The sequence below is a fragment of the Rhineura floridana genome, chromosome 6 (assembly GCF_030035675.1).
Source record: "Rhineura floridana isolate rRhiFlo1 chromosome 6, rRhiFlo1.hap2, whole genome shotgun sequence".
NCBI lineage: Eukaryota > Metazoa > Chordata > Lepidosauria > Squamata > Rhineuridae > Rhineura > Rhineura floridana.
In genome coordinates, this window is record NC_084485.1 from 88,486,873 (window position 1) to 88,509,778 (window position 22,906).

The following is a 22,906-nucleotide window of genomic DNA, read 5'->3' on the forward strand; positions in this document are numbered from 1 at the left end:
TAAAAAAAAGCTACCTCTTGATACCAATCACATTTGGATATGAGTGAGGAAAAAAGAGATTGGTGCATGTGGGGGAAGCATATGTCTGGGTGAGGAGCCGAGTTCTGAGTTAAAACAAATGTTAATGGGGAAGGTTAGCAAAATGGGCATGATAATGCACAGTGGGAGAGCAGAAATGTGCACTGATCGCCTGCCGGAGTGGTCACTTACACATTTTTTAAAAAAAAAAATATGAAGGGCATCACCACAAAAAAGGACACAGGTTTGTGTAAAATGTGCATATTATTATATATATAAATGGAAATTTAGAAATTACTATAATTTGAATAGAAATATAATACATCTCACCATAGTGGGGAAGACTGTGAGTAGCTGACCTGTGTGCCTGCCTGTTCAGTCTGCTGTTGCTCTCCCTTCTTGTGGTCTTTATCTTTACAAGGGACTTGGACTGGACTCCCCTTCAAACAGAGGACTGTCCTCTCACAGCCTTTCAAATAGAAGGCTGTGAAATAGGGCTCATGGCCAGCCTATGCCTTGCCCTATTACACACCATGCTTCATAATCTGCAAGTGGTGCATATATGTATAGGGTTGTATCCAACAAAGTTTGAACAGACCCACTGACATGGACTTAAGCTAGTCACGTCTGCAGATTTCAGTGGGCTTAGAAAGGGAAGAGGCACCAGAGATCATATTGCAAACATACATTGGATAATGGAACGGACCAAGGAATTTCAGAAGAAAATCACCCTGTGCTTTATAGATTACAGCAAAGCCTTTGATTGTGTAGATCATGAAAAACTATGGAATGCTTTAAAAGAAATGAGGGTGCCACAGCAGCTCATTGTCCTGATGCGCAACCTGTACTCTGGACAAGAGGCTACTGTAAGGACAGAATATGGAGAAACTGATTGGTTCCCAATTGGAAAGGGTGTGAGACAGGGGTGTATTTTATCACCCTATTTGTTTAATCTATATGCAGAACATATCATACAGAAAGCAGGATTGGACCAAGATGAAGGAAGTGTGAAAACTAGAAGGAGAAATATCAATAATTTAAGATATGCAGACAATACCATACTACTAGCAGAAACCAGTAATGAATTGAAACGAATGCTGATGAAAGTTAAAGAGGAAAGCACAAAAGCAGGACTACAGCTGAACATCAAAAAGACTAAAGTAATGACAACAGAAGATTTATGTCATTTTAAAGTTAACAATGAGGACATTGAACTTGTCAAGGATTATCAGTATCTTGGCATACTGGCATACTCATTAACCAAAATAGAGACAACAGTCAAGAAATCAGAAGAAGGCTAGGACTGGGGAGGGCAGCTGTGAGAGAACTAGAAAAGGTCCTCAAATGTAAGATGTATCACTGAACCCTAACGTCAGGATCATTCAGACCATGGTATTCCTGATCTCTATGTATGGATGTGAATGTTGGACAGTGAAAAAAGGGGATAAGAGAAAAATCAACTCATTTGAAATGTGATGTTGGGGGAGAGCTTTGCGCATACCATGGACTGTGAAAAAGACAAATAATTGGGTGTTAGAACAAATTAAACCAGAATGATCACTAGAAGCTAAAATAATGAAACTGAGGTTATCATACTTTGGACACATCATGAGAAGACGTGATTCACTAGAAAAGATAATAATGCTGGGAAAAACAGAAGGGAATAGAAAAAGAGGAAGGCCAAACAAGAGATGGATTGATTCCATAAAGGAAGCCACAGACCTGAACAGGGTGGTTCATGATAGATGCTCTTGGGGGTCACTGATTCATAGGGTCTCCATAAGGCGTAATCAACTTGAAGGCACATAACAACAACATTAACATATTCTGATTATGAACATGGGTCAATAAACCCATGGCCCTGTATGACCTGTACATTGAAAGCAGTATCATGCAATAAACTATGGCCCTATCTGCACTATGTATTTAAAGCAGTATCACACAACTTTAAACAGTCATGGCTTCCCCCAAAGAATCATGGAAAGTTTAGTTTGTTAAGGGTGTTGAGAGCGCTTAGGAGACCCTTATTCCCTTCACAGAGCTACAATTCCTAAAGTTCCCTGGGAAGAGGGACTGACTGTTAAACCACTCCAGGAATTATAGCTCTTTGAAGGGGGTTAGAGGTCTCCTAACGACTCTTAGTATCCTTAACAAACTAACCTCCCCAGGATTCTTTGGGGGAATCTATGACTGTTTAAAGTTGTGTTTTACAGCTTTAAATGTTTAATGCAGATGGGGCCTTAGTTGGATTCAACCCACACATTCCAACCTACATCAGCCCAATAATGAGCAACTGTTAATCCACATAATTGGGTGGTAAAGACTGGGAGAGAGCATGCTATGTCCAATATGTGGAGTAAGACCAATCAAGGAGGAAGCAAGTGGATGAGATACATTATGTTTAGCATACCCATTGAGCCATATATATGAATATAGTTCTAGATCATGCTGCAGTGCAAAATTAAAAATACATTCATTTTTAAGGCTCACAACATATCTTCCATGGCGGATCTAGATATTTCAGAATTTCCATTCATGCAATAGAAAGAAATCTGTTCCTAACTTTATAAAAATATACCTGTTTTGTTCCCATATTATCCTTTTAATCTGTACAATCCACACATGCACTCATCTTCTGTATTAACATTTTGTGTTTTGGAGCCACATTCACAAAGATGAAAGATGGCAGAACATCTAGAGCAGTTGACCCCAAACTTTTCTCCCATTGACCACTTGGAAATTGCTGTGGGTCTTGGCATCCCACTTAATGATTTTTCTGCCTGCTGTAGCAATTGTAATGTCCTGTTTTTAGGTACTGTATGAATTTTAACTGGATTTTTGCAGACATGCCAAATGTCTGAATGAAGCACGCAAACCACTGGTGGTCCATGGACCACAACTGGTGAACCCCTGATCTAGAAGAAGCAGTGAGGTACAGATTTGTGTTATTAACATATGCACCCATGTGTTCATGTCCCCATTTTGTCTGCTCTTCGGAGACTTTCAGAAGGACAGGTACTCCTTTAGCCAGTTGCCAAGACAAATCTCCACTCTGACATAGCTAGCCCATCATTTTCCTATTAACTTCACTCTCTGCAGACAACTTCTGTAGACTGTTAATATATTTTCCTGCATTTCATCCATTGCCTTTCAGCTTAGTCTTGCCCTTTTCCTTGCACTTAAGTATGCAAATGTCACTCATAGGAATTTAACATTCACCAAATAATTATTTTAACTATAGGTTTCATAGAATTTTATGGTTCGCTGAATACCCAAGTGTTTAGCCATCAGTTCCATCTGCTTGGTTTTCTTCCAATTTGCTTACATATAAGAAAAAAGAAGAAATACATTTTTAAAGGACAAGAAAAGAAAATGTGGTGTTCCTATTTTAAAATGTTTACCATCTTAACAGGTTTCTCCTTATAATTTTTCCACCCCCCCAAAAAAAGCAAAACAAAAATTTTAACCATTGCCCCTTTATGTATCCATTTCCTGAGTATGCAAATATAACAGTGCCTACTTACTTACTTACTTTGAATTAGACTCCCTTTGTATGATTACCCTCCCACCCCAGTTTGGTTGGAAAACCAACCAAAAGGCAGCCTACTCTAATTGGAAGTCACTGAGGCGAAAGAAGGGGGGGCAGAAAAATGCATCATTTCAAATTTTGGTGAAGAATTACAGGCTTAGCACTATTTTGTAAAAAAACTGCATTACTCTTAATGTTAAAACAAACGAATACATTATGTAAAAATGTTTAAGACGCCTAGTACTGTTAAAACAGGTTGACAGCAGCAAGGAACTGAGGGGAGCACTGATTAGTTTTGCACCCTCATTTTAAACTTTAAAACATAGGCAGTATTTTCATCTTCTGTTTTGCATGCTGACCCCCCACTTCCCAGAATTGGGCAGAACTTTTACACTGACACTTATTGAAACCCCTTTGAAATTTATGAACACATCACTTGCGTGGCATATGTATCAATAGCGAGGGGAAGAGGTTTTTCAACATTTCCAGCAGGCAGCATAAGAAAAAAATCCTTTTTGGTGTTTTGGGGGTGGCATACATATAAAAAAGTGTAAAATGTTTGCCCATATAGAGTAAGGGCAATCAATAATCCAACTGATTGGCAGGATCCATGTGCCTGATGCAGCAAGCATTCACTTCATTGGCAGTTGGCTTTGTTTGTCCTAAGTGATGTCATGACACAACCAAATTTGATTGGTTACATTTACGGTTGCCAGGTTCAGGGCCTGAGACTGATCCTGTATCTTTAGCAGAAGAGAAAGTCAGCCAAGTGCAGGTGTTCTTGCAACATTGTAATGGGAAAAACCACAAGGTGGAATTCTTCCTTCCCCCTGCACAACTTTTAAAGATACAGAAGACCTCTTGGAGGCTGGGCCTGACCAGTTACTGCATGAATCTTAATTGATGGACCTCTCTTAAGAAAGTGAGAGAAGACCTAACTAGGAAAAATTGCATTGAAGTAGTAGCAATTCAGTTTTTTAGTCTGAATAATGAAATGGGTGAATGATGACCACAGCCCTAATTAATAGCACAGTCCTATTTGTAGCTCACAGTTCAGTGCAGGGGCAGTCCACGGATTTCACTGTAGACCTACATCACACCTCATAAATAAAATTAAAAGGTCAAATATGGTTTGAATTAACAAAAATTATACTTTTAAATTCTCCTTTTAAAAAGTACAATTAGCTACAAAAGGGCTCATCTCAACAGAGTTCTGTGTAAAAAAATGTTTTCCTCTTGGTCATTAATGAACCCCCAAGTCATTTTTTAAAAAAGCAATGTTATTTAATTACCAGTCTGCAAACATGCTCATGAAGAGCTGCTGCATCTTAGCTACAGGGCCGGTTCTAAAGGGAGGCCAGGTTGGGCACTGGTCCAAGGGCCCCGGAGCTACAGGAGCCCCTCAGGGGCCCTCCGCTCCCCTTCCACAATCTGTGCCCCCCCACACACCCCACTTACCTGTCAGCCAGCTTTTTAGCATTGCCCTTAATGAAGATGGCGGCCGCAGCTTCCCTAAGGTACTGAAGCTGCTGCTGCCATCTTAGTTGATGGCAGAGCTGTGTGCGCGTAGCACGCACGTGTGCCATCAACAAAGATGGCAGTGGAGGCTTCATTCCCCTTAGGGAAACTGCAGCCGCCATCTTCATTAAGGGCAATGGTAAAGACTAGACAGGTAGGGGGCCGTGGGGGTGCAGGGGGCCACGCACATGCGCATATGCACGCACACACACAGACACACACCAGGGGGCCAGGGCAAGCTGATGCCCAAGGGCTCCCGCATGCCTGGAGCTGGCCCTGCTTAGCTAGCACAATTTTTTAAAGTCACAAATGCTTCAGTTATCAGGACACATTTTGTTGACATTAAAGTGGATGATTTTCAGTGGTGACAAGTTATCTGCTTAAGCTTGACCATTTGTAAACTAGAAAAAAAAACAGCACTCCACATAATACATGAAATGACTTCTTTGTCCTCTACTTAAGAAATGTGGCTAACTAGAAATCACAATCACAGAGTCTCCCTGGTAAATCAGAATGATTTGATAGGGGTGATTTCTTAGATAAAAAACTTCCTAACCAAGAGAGGAACTCTTACCCACCTTCCCTCTTCCAGCGATAAGGCTGACTTTTCTATGCCTTCCTAACATGGCTCAATGGTTCCATAACATAATATTGAACAAATTTCTTTGTATCCAAGCTTGGGCAATATATGGAGGATCATGAAATTCATAACAAAACAGCATTCAATTATAATGAAACAGTATTCAGTTAATCATTCTTGTGCCAATTAATTTACCTTCTGCAGTGATTATTTGAAAGGAGCTTGCAAGCCTTGTTTCCAGCTTCCCAACCCTATTCATTCTTGGCCAGGGCCATAGAAGGTGGAAAATAAGATCTGAAGGTGGCAGGAAATTAATGTAATGTTAATAGGGCTTCTCTTCTTCGAGAAGTCTAACATCAGAGAAGGGGGAAGAAGAGGAGGTTGCACCCAAGTGGGATAAGATTTTCAGCATTAATAAATGGGTTATGCGAACATTTTCCAAGTTTGCCTGTTTAAACCGGCTTGTGCTACTTTTAGCACAGCAGGGTCAGCTGCGCTTATGGAAATCAAACTGCAGTCTCAGCTTTTCTGTACCTCATCACCAAAGATAATCACTGCTATCTACAACTTATTTTCTGCTCTGGCTGGCTGATGGCAGTGATATACGAAGCAAGAGTGATGTAGCTCCATCTGCATAAGACAAGTTGATCCCGCAGAGATATAAAGAGCCCAACCCCCCCCCAAAAGGGGGAGTAAAAAGGAAGGATAACTTTTAACAGGGAACTGAGGAAGTGTGAGATGTAAATCATGGAAGGAATATATAATCAAGAGAAACACAGTTTTTTTGAATAGTGACTGGCATTTTCTCACTAGGGCTAAAATTGTTTTTGACAGCTTAGATCAAGATTCAGAAGAGGTTCAAGACAGAACAAATTCAACACTTGCCATTAGATATAAAACCGAACAGAAACTTCTGGTAAACATTTAGAATATTATATAATAGCGCGGATGAACAAAGAGAGTAATTAATGGAATTCTATAATGTACACTCCTGAAAAGGAAAAGGATGGGGATCTAGACATAGCCTTGGATCCTAAGATAATTTTATTTAATGAAGTTCTTGGAAGGAAAGCTTTACATCCTTTCCTTCCTCCTGCAGCCACCTGACCCCCCCAAAAAGCCTGTAAAGTGTCAAACAACATGGGATGAGGAGAAAGAAACTGATGGAGGGGAATGAACCCAAAACAGGCAGAAATCCACCCAAATTGAGATATTTTCTTCCCCAGCAGCCTCCTCATGTTCCATCCACATTATTCCCTGACCCTTCAGGAAAGCTTTTCATGTGACAAAGGTGCTGCAAGGGGAATGACGGGATGGAAAACTGTCCTTTTGTGAACTTCCTGGAACTAAATTATCTTAGGATCCAAGCCATATCCAATACATTAGAGTATCCCCCCCCCCAGCCTTTGATTACCTTAGATTCCCAGGTCACGGCAGAGCAAAAAGACAAATCTTCATAAAGGATACATGTTTCTTCTGTATATGGGACTGTAGAAGTAGTTCCTCCAACTATGTAACTGTAGAAGGAGACTTCCAAAGTGTAGCAGTAAGAGGTGTCATCCAGTAACCCACCAAGGAACCGACGTCCTGTCCCTGCCTTAACAGCGTCTCGGTTGAAGGAGGTGCTTGACTGTAAGGAAGAGAAGACGAGAAAGCAGCTAGAGCAGAGCTTCTGTCATCATGAGACTGAAACACAACTGGAAAGGTATTTTGCCCAGGGAAAGTCCACAGACAAAAATCACACTTCTGGCAACTGGTGAACTGGTCAGGTGTCAAAGAGTTCCACAAAGTGTTGAACTGTAACTCTCCCCTCTCTCTCGGCATGTGACAATAGAGATCCGGGATGGAGAAAGTTAAGTGCTCTCTATGTATACTAATTGACTTGTCCCCCTCTCGGCTCTTTGTCAAAAACTCCCATTCCCCTGAATCTAAAACAAACACCATCATGTACTTGTGGATATTAAATTATTATATATAGTTATTTTTTGGTAAAAAAAAATGATGTGCCAGTTCCTTGATAAAAGTGCCGTGAGTGCTAGCACACAATAGTTGCCGTGGGTAGCAAAACAAGAGGTGCCAGCACTCTGTACTGTGAGTACCATTACACAAAAAAGCCCCAATTACATTTATATCTCACCTTTCCTCCCAAATGAGTCCCGTATATGAACGTTGAGTTCACTGGAATGCTGATGGTGCTGCTTGTAAGTTTCCCTCAACAAAGCAAGTATCAGTTTGAGGGAAGGGGATTTTCACTGAGAATCTAGCGCTCGGCGAAAGGGTTAAGTACTCAACCAAACTGAGTTATGTGGTCTGCCTCTGAATACCAGTTGCTGGGGAACACAAGCAGGGACAGGGCTATTGTGTGCTCATGCCCTGCTTATGGGCCTATGATAAACATTTGGTTGGTTACTGTGAAAACAGTAGTAAATGGGCCTTTGGTTGGTCCACCAAGGTTCCTCTTACATCAGCCCATCTGCTTTTTTGCTAAGCTTTAAAGGAAGAGAAGATGCAATCACGGATCTCTGTCAACTCATTGAGTAAAGGCCTAAAATCTGGCTCCAAAGAGAGAATTAACTAAAACACGAATACAGTCTATTTTAAACACAAGTTTTTTCACACATAATCTACAGATAGGATTGTTCATCCTTCTGAAAAGTGCTGGAGTTGCAATTTTCAGATTTTTTCCTAAGTACAGGAGCAGGCACATCAAATTGGCCAAGAGGCTGGCTTGTGATCCAGGATACTGCAAGTTCAAATCTCACTTTGCAGTTTTGTGATTTTGATAGCTGACGTTGACACTTTTTAGTGGAAAGGTAGAATGTAAGTATATTAAACAACAGAATCATAGAACAGTACAATTGGAAGCGTCCTATAGGACCTATTTCAACCCCTTGCTCAATGCAGGAATCCAAGTTAAAACATACCCAACAGGTGGCTATCCAGCAGCCTCCTAAATGCTTCCAGTGTTGGAGAGCCCACCTCTTCCCTAGGTAATTGGTACTGCTCTAACAGTTAGGAAGTTTTTCCTGATGTTCATCCGAAATCTAGTTTTGTGTAACTTGAGCCCATTATTCTGTGTTCTGCACTCCGGGATGATCAAGAAGAGATCCTGTCCCTCCTCTGTGTAGCAACCTTTCAAGTACTTGAACAGTGCTAGCATATCTCCCCTCAGTCTTCTCTTCTCAAGGCTAAACATGCCCAGTTCTTTCAGTCTCTCCTCATAGGAGGATCAGTCCCTTGATCATCCTTGTTGCCCTTCTCTGAATCCATCCCAGTTTGTCTGCATCCTTCTTAAAGTGTGGTGTCCAGAATTGTACGCAGTACTCAAGAAGAGGCCCAGAGCTTGGAAAAGTTACTTTTTTGAACTACAACTCCCATCAGCCCAATCCAGTGTCCATGCTGGCTGGGGCTGATGGGAGTTGTAGTTTAAAAAAGTAACTTTTCCAAGCTCTGAGAGGCCTAACTAGTACTCATGTGATTTGGAAACTATACTTCCGTTAATGCAGCCTAAAATAGCATTTGCCTTTTTGCAGCCACATTGCACTATTGGCTCGTATTCAGCTTGCCATCAACAACAATTCCAAAATACATAAAGCTGGCTTGGGCTGTTGTAAGGATTAGCGAGATAAAGCATGCCAACTGCTTTAACACTCAAACATCACTCATATAATATACCTAATGTTAAAGAAATATTGTTTTATCTATGGAGGGAAGGAACTCTGGACGCATGTTTCTGTAGAACTTCCTACAAATTTATTTATTCATTTATTTATTTATTAAATTTATTAGTCGCCCATCTGGCTGGTTATCCAGCCACTCTGGGCGACGTACAACGTAAAAACATACAAATTACAATTAGAGCATTAAAAATCTCAAACAATATTAATAAAACCTACCCCAATCTACTAAGTATATATGTATGAAGCACAAAACAGCATACAATGTGATAAAACATATACAATGTGATGAAACATATGCGGCCCTTCACATGTTATTTTAAATAAATGATAAAATAACATTTAATAACTGCCCTTCATCAAAGATTCCAGGGTGGTGTACAAAACTGTGAATAAAACTAATTAATGGTAGTTATTGTGGGTGAGATGTTTTATCCCTGCCCCAATGTTGCCAGGGTCTTCTTGCCGTCCCCACCCTCTCCTATTTTCATGCAGAGCTTCATATTCTACAGAGCAGGAAAACATTTTATGACTAGAACCATGTGTGTGCTCTAATTTGTATAATTACTAAAAGAAGCTTTAGGTTTACTGTTGGGTGAACCATTTCCATAGGGGTAGCTGTGTCAGTTTGTTGATGATGCAGCAGCAGCAGCAGCAGGAAAGACTCTTTGTTGGTTAGTGAATGCGTGCAAGATCTACCCTTCTTTTCTGCATTCAACCTTGGGCAATGCAGTATTCTGTCACAAAATCCAGAATGAATTTGTATCACACCATGAGAGTGCAACAGCCACTAGGCTCCTTGCCTAGACCGCAGGTAAGCTACTGACAAAGCAATAAAAGACATCCCATGCCCATCAAAACCCCCTGAAGCCAGCTGTCTTTTCAGGCTAGAACATATGCTCGTTCACTCCATGCGGTACCATGACTGCCAGGAATCAGTACCTGAGAAAATGAGAGTATAAAAGTGATTTAATACACACACATGCACACATGCAGATACACAAATCCTGCTGCTTGATTTCCTTAGCTCCTTGTAACTAGGACTTGAAAGGTAACAGATACATATGAATTCATGGAGCTCTTGATAAATGAGGGACATAGTGAGAGTGTAGTTCAAAAATACCTGCTGCTTTATTAGCATTCAATATGTTTTAAAGCTTCTCATGTTATAAAAAAGGAAAGTTTTGCAGGTTAATTAGAAGTAGATGGAGTTCTGTTTCCTATTAGCATTAAATGTAGGAAGCTTCAGATGTTTCCCTAATGTTTTATGATAGCAACATTCCTGCTGCTTTTTGCTAAGCAGTATCCAGTGCATTTTTTCCAATATCATCTAAAGGACTGGTTTTCAATCTCCACAGTAGTAAAGTGGACCATTTTATTATGAAAGGAGGACGAAGAAGTGGAACCTGAAAGAAGGGAAAGGTAGGACAGGGCTGAAGAAATGATAAAAGAGCAGGGCAGATGAAAGAGCAGAAATGGAAACTATGGGAGAAGGCTTCATTTGAAAAAGTCTTTCACTAGCAGCATATGAGGTACACATTTCAATCTTGCAATACCTTAGCTGTAGGATGCTTGTAGGAGCTAGGCATTTGCCATCCTGAGCTCCTTTGGGGAGGAATTAGATTACATTGTACTTATTCAGTGACAATCTTTTTTCCAGACCCAATGTAAGGTGCTGATTATTAACCTTTAAAGTAGCAAATGGTTTGGGATCACACTATCTGAGGGACTGCCAGCACCCATATGAACCTTAAGATCAGCATCTGAGGTCCTGCTGTTTGGTCCACTGGTGAGAACTGTCAGGATAGTGAGTACTATGTATCACATTCATTGCAGCACTGGTCATAGCAGCCCTGTTCTCAGTTGGTCATATATGGCTGGCATCAAAAGAGTTACCACACCTTGTTCAATCTTTTTCATTACACAGCTGCTAATAGTGAAACTGACCATTAGAAAATCCAACCCTTGGATATTTTTAAGACCAGAGACCAGAAGGCCATGTATCACATGCCTTATGCTCTTTAGAATGTACATTAAGGCAGAAATGCAGATAGAAGAATGTTTTTTACAGGTGTAATTGTGAAATTATTCACAGATTTGGCATGGAGTAACGGTTCCTTAAAGCAGAGATGCAAATGTACAGTCTCCTGGTTTGCCCAGCTGCCTAACACTTTTACCTGAATAATTACTATATTTGGAAAAATCCAGAGAATATTTATGTTTAAAATATAAGCTCTTTTTTATGGTTGCAGAGAAAATCTTAAAAATAATGCAGCCAATGCTTCTGCCCTAAGCCAGGGGTGGGGAACTTGTGGCCCTGCAGATATTGCTGAATTCCAACTCCCATCAGCTCCAGTCAGCATGACCAATGGTCAGGGATGATGGGAGCTGTAGTTCAGAAACATTTGGAGGGCCACAGGTTCCCCTCCAGTACCCTAAGCAACCCTTCTGTAATAAAATGACTGCAGCATCATATGAGAAGCACCACATTCTAGCTTCAGTAATACTATCCAGAAACTCTCCTATCATCCTAGTTTGAGAGGACAACCTCCCCTCAACCCCCCCCTCCCCAAAAAAAACCTCTTTGAGGGCAAGACATTGAGTGATGAACCTGGTCAAAACTTCAAGAGAGCAGAGGTGATGTGGAACAATATGAGAGGCTGCCCTTCTGCCATTGAATATTATAGCCTATTAATTGGAAGTGGACCAATCCAAAAAAATATGTCACACATCAATATAAGAAGGGGAGGGAGATCGACATGAAAAAAAGAATTGTCACTGTTCAAAATGGGGCAAAGTCTGACAAGGAGTAGGGAGGGAGGAAGTAGGAGAGTATATTTTTTAAAAAAGGATTTTTTTAAAGTGTGGCATACTCTATGGACAGATATCCTAACTGCAATTGTCTGCATTCTGTGACCAACGTTGATGTTGCTCTTCTTCCCTCTTCCTTTGCTGAATCTTCCTATTGCTCAAGCCAGCCAGCAGCACATTAATGGGCAGTAAATTCAGGGGAGACAAAATAAGGCACTTCATCACACAGTACATAATTAATTTATGAAATTCACTGCCTGGGAGAAAAAAATGCCTTTGCTTGGCATTCAAAAGAAAACAGTGTAGGTGCCAGCCAGTCTCCCTGGGGAAAGAGTTCCAAAGATGAGGTACCACAACTGGAAAAAAATAATGAAAAACCTCTCTCCACTCTTGCTGTAAGGCATTTTGTCAGTTGTATCTATTTTCTTGTGCCTTCCTACAGAAGATTAAAAACTTAGGTGTGCTAAGACTAAGCAAGTAACTGTTTGACACTTTTGCAAAACCTATCATGTGGGGTAGAAGTCTTCTAAAAGAAGTACAATAAAGGTCAGAACACCCTGAAACTGGTACACCATTAAGAACATCTAGTTTACTGTGCCTGATTTGATGAAGCGTAAAATCAACCATGAGACCTACTTCCGTGACCATGCACTTTAGATGTATGAAAGTATATACATGTGAGAAAGGCCTCTGATTGCCATTGTAATACACTTTCCAGATCCTTGGATGCCTTCAACCCAGATAGGGATGTACTAGAATTCCATCCAATTCAGATTTGGTACCAAATTTTCCATTAATTTGCTTACTCACTATAATTGTGGAACAGATTTTTATGTAGTGATTTTCCACTGCTATTTTCGCAAATGGATTTTTTTAAAAAAAGTTGTATCTAAAATATTGATAATATCGATATTTTTATTGATATTTCCTTCAAAATAGTGGTATTTCCTTTCAAATATTGATATTAGTATCAATATTTTTTCCAAGGGGGAAGAACAGATTGGTAAAAGCAGCTGTTTGTGGACAAAGAATGAACTTGAATCAATACCAGTCTGTTAGGTCAACAGAATACTTTCGTACCAGCGCCAGCCAACAGATCCCATATCTACCAGACATACACAAAAGGATATCATGGGTGGACATTGCACCTCTACATGATGGCCGCTCTGCTGTGTTTGGAGTAAGAGAGTCCAGCAAGATGTTCTGCAGCAGTACAGTGAAAGTTCATTGTAATGTGGAGCAGGGGACAAAAGATGCACCGATGTTATAAGGATGCACCAATGTTATAATATTTCGTATTATAATGAAAACCACTGTACTTTATATAGTATTTTACTCTGGAGACATCGTCATACCTACAGTATATCTGAATCCACTCCACAGCAAGATGCTTTACAACGGGCTTCCACTATAGTTCTTCAAGGAGTGGAACTGGTTTCCGGGTTGGAAAGTGATAATCCTGATAATGGTTTCCAGTATTATTTTACCAAGGATTTTTATAGGTTCCTGTTATCTTGGGAGGTGAAGGGTATGGAGCAAGGAGTGCTGGAGCTTGATCTCCTGGATATCTCAGTGCCAGTCACATTTATGGGGTATATATATATACACTGAGAGGATACTTTCCATGATAGGTACTTTTCGAGAGACGCTTGTTTATGTTACTGAACTAAAGAAGAAGAAAAAGAGCAGCAGCAGCAATCACCACCAAACACATGGGATTTCTTCCCTCTAGGTCTTTAATACAATGTATGTGGACATGAAGTAGCAAGAAGAAAGCAGGAAACAGTTGTGTGGATATTTCTTCCTTTCTGCTATTTTGGTGGGCTACAAATTAATTCAAAGATAGCCCTGTGGGTAACATTGAGTAGATTGGTTTAACATCATGTGACAGATCAGTTTCATTTAGCCAGGAATATCCAGAGGGTACTTGTTTCTGAGCAACCAGCGTTTGCACACCTAAAAGACATACAGCTTACATCCTATTTCTTGTGCTACCAAAACTATAGCAAAATTCCTGCAGTATGTCAAATGAACAGGAATGTATTGCAAAGGGGCAAAAAATGAAATAATAGCTGAATTTATCTTCTTAGAAATGTCACTGGTATAAAGGAGGAAATAGGATTATTTCTATTGCAGCACTATTTTAAGAAATTTCCAGAGGAGTTCTGTTCATCTTGCATGCATGCAAAATGCAGATTTGTGGTGACAAAGAAAATGAAGCTGGTCTTAGTATAAACAATGGAAAAAGATTCAAGAAGTCTATTATAAAATTCCAGCTATGGCACTGTCTGGGATGGATCACAGACAGCAGATTGAGGCGAGCCAGAAATCAGGAGCTGTAGGAAAATCTGTAGTCAGGACCAAAGGACCAATCAGGATGACCAAAGAGCATGTCAGAATACAGGAACCCATCAGTGCTCAGGAAGGCCTTGTTGCTCAAGCAAAGCTCAGCTGAAACAGGAAGTCTTTTGTGCTCCTTTCTGCACAGGAAGATACAGTGGCCATCTTGGGTAGGTGGAGTCAGTTCAGTTCTGGAAGGTTCTTCACTGAAATGGTTGCCACTCACAGTTCAGTGATTTACCACATGGGGCAACTGCACACAGATTTAGCCCTTTCTGACAGGCATAAGCTTTCTTATGCTACCTACTGTGTGAGATGACCACTTTATGCAGCTGACAAAGTAAGCTCTGGCCAGTACAAACAATACATTTGATTATCTTTAAGTGCCCATTAATTTGTGACTTGCATTTTATTATAAACATGGTAGCCATTTTAGTATTTAATGTTCCATTAATGGCAATCATCATTTACTTTTGTTATAATTAGTAATTAGTAATAACATGTATTATTAGCCAAAAAGTCTAGTCAATTCATTCACAGAAGAACAAATTATGGGCTATGTTTGTCAGATTTTCTAGCAGGCTGAGAATTCAGGAGACACATTAAATGTGGGTTTTGCTGCATATAGGCCTTTCACCCCTTGGGAGACTGAAAGAAGCACAGCTGGAAAGGAGAACATATAACTTCAGGAAGCACCTGCCCATCATTCATAACCCAAACAATCATGAAATATGTCAGCATGGTTAGCTATGCAGTACCTTCACCCTAGCATGTTACATGACAGAGAAAAGCAAGCTATGTTGGGCTCAGGGAAGAGCTAGATAGTCTGGATGCTCTCTCTCTCCCTCCCTCCTAAATACCTGACTTGGATCCCCACAAATCACTCTCTTCTGGGGGTAGAGGGAGTGTAAAGGAATGTGGTGGTAGCTTACTTGAGAGTCTTTTGATGAATAGCATACCCAGACTGCAGTCATGGGAGGGGTGAAAAAAGGCTGTGCTCTGCTAAGGGTCCACTGGCCCTGAAAGCTTGACCACCTAACCTGGACACTTTGCTATCTAAAGACTGGGGCTGGCTGTACAATTAATAGAAGGAACATGCACAATGGTGCCCTCTCTGCAAGGTAAGCCTTATCCACTGGGTTTGCCCTTGTCAAAACCAGTTCTGTCTTGTGCATTGCTTTCAGCTACTTCCCTTTTAGTATTTTTAAGCAGATTACTAATATGCACCACACCACTGCTACCGATGGGAGAAGGAAAGGTGCCCTGGAGTTGATTGTTGATTGAGTAATTGTTTCTGTCATCCAAATTTCGCTGGAAAACTGCAGAAGTCCAGGACACACTTGGCCCACTTTGGGTAAATGAAGTAAAAGGAAGGGTTCACCAATATGGAGCCTTGTCAAGACTTCTCACTTATTATAACTAGACTTGGCATGTGAAAGAGGCCATCTCTGACTGACTTTGCCAGTTTCCTTTTCTTGGGAAAAAAGAGAGCAAAAATATAGGCTCCTCTGATCCCAGTCACAAAAAGCATAATTGGCTATTCCCAAGCTAATGGGTTCTTGAAATGGTCAGCTGCCTTTGATGACTAATCAAAGTAAAATAAGTAATGCCTAGCAAAGCAGTACACTCCAAATCCAGCTTTAGCTTTACATTATGGATGACGTCAAATGCACTGGTAAATTACAGCAGTGGATACTCAGAAATGTGATGAATCAGCCTTTGCAGTAGTAACTTTTAACTTTTGTCCATGAAAAGATAAATAGATATGTTTGCTAGTAAAGTACTTTAAGGAGTCACAACTACCTTCCTCAGACACAATGGATGAGAACCTAATTGTAGGTTATAAAAAGAGTAATACTGTATCCAAACTAGTACATGTCACATATTTTTTTGTTTGTCCTTCACTTTATTGTCTGCTTACTTAGTACTGGGGACATTCTATTTCCTCCGCAGCACCACCACCAAAATGCCCAAGGTGATCTTAAGATAGAGAGTGAAATCAATGAAGCAGGTGCCTCTCCAGTTGTTGGGTATGCTTTAAGTTGGATTCCTGCACTGAGCAGGGGGTTGGATTCAACAGCCTTCCAACTCGTACTATTTTAGGATTCTATGATTCTATATGAATCACTCAAGGTAGTTGTTTCTGGGGACTCACCAAATCAAGCATATAGGTGGAGCATTAGCACAGCCAATATTTTAGAGTATTAGTCACCAATGGGAACGAGCTCTTCATGCATGAAATACACTATACAATATATTAATGCTAATTTTCCAGTCTAATTAAAATAAACCATTTAAGTGACCATCTTCAGGATGTTGTTTTGAATCAGAAGGCAAGGATTTGACTGGGCTTCAGCTGAGCTTCAATCATGCAGAGTGCTAAAAGAAATCCCTTTGAGTCTAGACTCACTACTAGCATGTAAAATCCAAACAAATGATTGCTTTGCCAGTGATTCCCATTTTGCAGCAAACAGGCTATTAGCGTGGGACTCTGTACAAGGAGCCTGCTTTCAAAAAGCCTGTTCATTATTTTTTTTTCAATTAATTTTTATTCTAATTTTCAAAACCAAAATAATACAAAAAGAAAACAACACAAATCAATAACTAATACAATACAAAAAAATGCATATATATAAAAATATTGACTTCCGATTTGTCATAGTTCAGCTATAAATCTATAATATATAACAGACCTATCTCTTAATAGATTATAAAATCACCTTCCTCCAGCAGTTATCTTAGTTGGTTTCAAATCTCATTAACAACATACCATTTTAATCTTCCACAAAAAGTCAAAGAGAAGTTTCCAATCCTTGAGATATATGTCAATCAATTTTTTTTCTAAATAAACATGTCAATTAATCCAACTCATCAAATCTACTGAGTCCAGTAGTTTCAAATCGCTCTTCTGTCATTATCCATATTGGGTCCATCTTCCATCTTTACGCGCCCAAAAATCTTGCTGTCATAGTCATATAATAAAAGTCTGATAGGAATTTCCTCCATCACAGATATTTTCTTACCATCAAATCCAAACGTAACACTGAAGTATTGTTTCAAAGCCGCATCTCTGCTCCTCTTTTCCACATGATACACTAGTACATTTCTTGAAGGTTTTTCCATTGACACAAAACAGGGATTAATTCTATTAACTTTCTCCATTTCAAGTTCCATCAAATCCTTCCAGTCCAGGAATTTTTTTGAACCGATAATATCTTTATCTCCAATCTCTTCAATTCCTTCAGAGACAGCGCTGTATTCCAAACTGTAATATTTATCTCCAGGATCCGTCACAACCAGGAAATCCAGATCTTTTTTCATGTCCATATTTAAGCCAATCTCCATAGATTGAACCTTGCCTTTAATTTCTCTTTCATCCTTTTTTTGTTTTCCAGATCTATCTTTATTCTCCTTTCTCATAGAATCCTGAGTTTCTTTCAGCTCCTGTCTCATTTCATGAAATTCAGTTCTCCACGCTTGTCTATTATTTCTCAGTTCTTGTTTTATTGAGTTAATCCCATCCATTATTTTCTGAAGCATGTCTAGAAATAAAGTCCCTTCTTGTACATCCATGATCTTCTTAATTGCCATTCTTAAAACCAAAAGAACAAAACTCCTTCAATTTTCAATGTCCCAAGCAAAGAGCAGTTTATTTCTTTATCCAGTTACAAAGGAGTTAATCTTTCCAACCAACTAACGTCACATGCTAGACAGTCCTTATCTCTTAAATGTCCAGAAGTGCAAAAACAGCTTTTAGTTCACAGCGTTCAAATAACTAGTAGCAGAGAGAATGAGCAGATTCGTCAACAACAACAACAAAAAAAGTAGATCAGAAAAAATAGTCCCTTATATATATTACACAAAAGTCTTGTAAATCAAAAAGATTTCTTATCTCTCCCAATCAGAAAGCTCTCATCCGTTGTAATCTTTAAAACGCAATTTTCCATGTCAGCTTTTTGCAATAAAAAAAAAGATAAGCTATTTATATTTTCTTCCCCCTTAGTTCCGTAAATAAAGAAGGAAAGTCTTACCTCATCTAGGTTATCTTAATTGCTGTTACTTTGACAAATCTCTTTAGCTATATAGATAGGAAAATGATAAATGTTGACAGGAGGTTTGCCTGCTAGTCCGTTAAAAAAAACGGGTCACTTATCCAGCTGAGCTAGCATAAAATCCTCGCTCTGTCTGAACTGCTGGAAGACAGACAATTCTGACGAATTCCAAGCTCCAACAATCGAAACAAAACTATGTGGCAGATCTCACGCTTCTTCCTTATCCGGAAGAAATCATCCCCAGTCAGAAAAAACCCTTCTGACTGAATTTAAAACTGGATAAGTTTCATCCAAGACAGGAGCCTGTCTCAGAGGCAGCACAGGCGGAGGGATCCTCCTGGGAAGTCTCTAAAAAGCCTGTTCATTATTAATGGAATATGAGCTTTTGACATCAAAAGGGATCCATTATGTATGCTAAACGATGGTGGAAAAAAGAGGGGGGACCTGCATTTCAAGTCCTCTCGGTGCTTTTGTCCCTTGTAAATCAATCAAGCTTGACAGATACTTTAAGGAGAGTAATCTTTTCAGTGATACTGTCAATGGATAACATAATGGAACATTGTCTTGATACTGTGTGAAGACATGAAGCTAGTCAATTACGGACAACACTTCACGCCGCCACCAGCTTTTACTTGAAGCAATTCTAGGGAAGTATTCTAATCCTTACAAATGTCTGCAGTAGCATACAACGTAAATGAGACCTCCTGAAGCTTCAGAAAAATAATTAGCTACAACAGTGGCCCATTCCCACACTTCTCAAGCATCGGCATGATAACGTTTACTGTGCAGTTTTCCATCCTTCTGGAGCATTCGGTGCCTGCTGTGTACACAGCTTTCTAATCGTCATGGCTTTGTTCCTCACACCCACAAAGGCTTATACTGAGAGTGTCATATCTGCACATATCTCTTAACAAAGAAATCCTGGTAGCCCAGCCAACTGTATCCCCTGCTGTTCTTACTACTACAGCTCAAAATGCTATGGCTTGTTTATTTAGAAAGAGCTGGGAGTTTTACAGCCACACAGATACTCACAGGGTTGCACAGACCTCAACACTGAGGGCTTCTGACACCTCATGTATGCAGACAGGGGCTACTGTTAAATGGTGGGAAATGCCCAAAGATTAGCCCATGCCATCCAAATCATATTAGTGTGTTAGCAATAGAAAGCAGGAAGGGCCACCAGTAGTACCTGACAGAGATGAAATATCTGTAAAAGTATAGCCACTGACTTTGCATCCCTCTGGTTAAATATCTGCAGGTCTTTATTTTTCAAAACTTTTCCATACAAAAACAAAATCACAATCAAGCACAACAGAATAATGTGAGCTGCCAGTTTAATCATATGGAGGAACAAGACAATGTGGCTATTATGTGGGGGCATACTATTTTGCACAAGAATAGTAGGCATTCAAGTCTTATTCCAAGTGCATCCCTCCCTGTACAGTACAAGGTCATACATGAGAACTGCTGATTCAGCACGAGAAGCAGTGAGCCAGCAGCTCCCAGAATAATCTCAAAGGCATTGGCTGCCAGCATGTGGCAAAGCCTGCCAGTTGCTCCTGGAAGTGACCTGGAGCAGGAGGCAGGCAGTGTTTATTTGGCGGTTAACATCTACTTTGTTGACATCTACTTTCTCTCTTCCTAAGAGGCTTCTCCTAATAATAATAAAAACCCAACCAAGGGAAAAGTAAATGCACCCTTCCTTCCCAAATAGAAAACATTTAGTTTGTTGTTTAACCCAAGTATGGAAACAGAGGAAGTAGTTTAACAATTCACGCTTGGCATATAATAACTGTCTTAACAGGTCAAAGTAGTGGTCAGGGCTACTCCTAGACCAAAGAGTGTTTTCTGCTTCATTGCAGTCATGCAATTGACATCACACAGAAACATAGGAAGCTGCCTCATACAGGGTGAGACCATTGGTCCATCTAGCTCAGTATTGCCTAAGCTGACTGGCAATGGCTCTCCAGAGTTTCAGACAGGTGACTTTCCCAGCTCTGTCTGGAAATGCTGTGGATTGAACCCACAACATTCTGCCCACAAGGCAGACGCTCTACCATAAGCTATGGCCTTTCCCAATGTATTTTGTTCCTTAGACTATGAACTCTGTACTGCTCTGTTTTGTTCCTGGCTTCCTAGTCATAGCTACACTGAAATCCTAGATTTCACCATCATTTTCTATTACAGTATTAGTCCTCCTGACTCATGGAAGTCTATGCCATCAAGAGCAATCAGGAAGCTTCATTATCATCACCATCATTGTTATTATAAAGTTTATATACACGAAAGGTCCATTTCCTATGTTGTTCCTAAGATGGTATCTGCAGGAGGCCCTCACCTGCAGAGCGCAGCGACTGACTGGGTATATAAGGGGTAAGATGAAAAGGGGTATCCTGGCCCCAAGGTGTACAGGGCTTTGTACAACAAAACCAGAACCTTGAACTTAGCCCAGTAGCTAATGGGCAACCTGTCGTGTCCAGGTTGAGGCTCAGGAACCAGACCAGTTGATGAAAGCAGATCAGTTTTTATTAAAGTAATATCCAGACAAAGACTACACCGTCTCATGAACTTTAACTACTAAACATAACCTGCGACATAGAAGAGAGTTGACAGAACAAGGAACCACTACTCCCCCTGTCCCTTAAGAAGGGGGCAAACGGGCATGAGTTCTCTCACTCCGCCTCAAAGTGCCCTCATCCACACCCCGCCTCTCCCCCTTCTTTTGCCGCCTCTTTTGCTGTCTCCTTGTACGTGGTGAAGGGGGTGCCACCGCCCCCTCCCCTTCTGAGAAATCTGACTCAGGTATAGGGGAAAGCAGGGGGGGGCAATGCTTAAACCATCTGGCTGTTTCTCCTTGCTTTTTCCTGGATCAGGAGGGGGTTGGATTCCTCCTTGCCCTCCCTCCTTCTCCAACTCCTCCAAGCTCGGAGGGGGAGGAGGCGTGGGAAGCTCACGGTAAGAATCTGTGTTTGTTGGACATTCAAGGTCCTCGCTCCCAGACAGTTCTATCTCTGAGATTCCCTCCCCCTCTTCTGCTTTTCCTTCACACGACTCTGTCCAAATGACCCCCTCCCTCTCCTCATCGTCTGAAACTTCAGGGCCCCAATCCTGCATCCTTACACAACCAGTGCAATTCTTTCAGCAGCGGGGCAACATGTTGGTGATACCCTGCCCCAGTGAGCAGTTGTGCCGCTGCATTTTAAACCTAGACCAACTCAAGGGCAGCCCCACATTGAACGCATTACAGTAATCTAGCCTGGAGGTTACCAGTGCATGGACAACAGTGGTCAGGCTATCCCGGTCCAGAAACAGCCACAGCTGTCTTACCAGACAAAGCTGGTAAAAGGTACTCCTACCAACTGAGGTCACATGGGTGTCTAGTGACACAGATGGATCCAGAAGCTTCCCCAGACTATGTACCTGCTCTTTCAGGGGCAGTATGATGTGACGCCCTTCCCTGGCTCTCCCTGTCAGGTTCCTACCTGCTCGAGGCTACTGCCTTTCACTAGGCACCACCAGGGACTCCACCAGTCCGGACTGTCCTTTTTTATGGTTTCTCTCCCCGCTCTAAGAACATAAGAACATAAGAAGAGCCTGCTGGATCAGGCCAGTGGCCCATCTAGTGCAGCATCCTGTTCTCACAGTGGCCAACCAGGTGCCTGGGGGAAGCCCGCAAGCAGGACCCGAGTGCAAGAACACTCTCCCCTCCTGAGGCTTCCGGCAACTGGTTTTCAGAAGCATGCTGCCTCTGACTAGGGTGGCAGAGCACAGCCATCATGGCTAGTAGCCATTGATAGCCCTGTCCTCCATGAATTTGTCTAATCTTGTTTTAAAGCCATCCAAGCTGGTGGCCATTACTGCATCTTGTGGGAGCAAATTCCATAGTTTAACTATGCACTGAGTAAAGAAGTACTTCCTTTTGTCTGTCCTGAATCTTCCAACATTCAGCTTCTTTGAATGTCCACGAGTTCTAGTATTATGAGAGAGGGAGAAGAACCTTTCTCTATCCACTTTCTCAATGCCATGCATAATTTTATACACTTCTATCATGTCTCCTCTGACCCGCCTTTTCTCTAAACTAAAAAGCCCCAAATGCTGCAACCTTTCCTCGTAAGGGAGTCGCTCTATCCCCTTGATCATTCTGGTTGCCCTCTTCTGAACCTTTTCCAACTCTATAATATCCTTTTTGAGATGAGGCGACCAGAACTGTACACAGTATTCCAAATGTGGCCGCACCATAGATTTATACAACGGCATTATGATATCGGCTGTTTTATTTTCAATACCTTTCCTAATTATCCCTAGCATGGAATTTGCCTTTTTCACAGCTGCCGCACACTGGGTCGACATTTTCATCGTGCTGTCCACTACAACCCCGAGG

General features: G+C 40.9%; 1 protein-coding gene across 1 annotated transcript in view; it reads right to left on the bottom strand.

The window, feature by feature from the left end:
• Positions 1-22,906, bottom strand: part of BEND5 (BEN domain containing 5) — a 1,596,389-nt gene that overhangs the window by 114,398 nt on the left and 1,459,085 nt on the right. Inside the window, exon 12 of the mRNA XM_061632932.1 lies at positions 7,113-7,275. Coding sequence (XP_061488916.1) covers positions 7,113-7,275 — 163 coding nt within the window. The remainder of the gene's footprint in view (positions 1-7,112; positions 7,276-22,906) is intronic.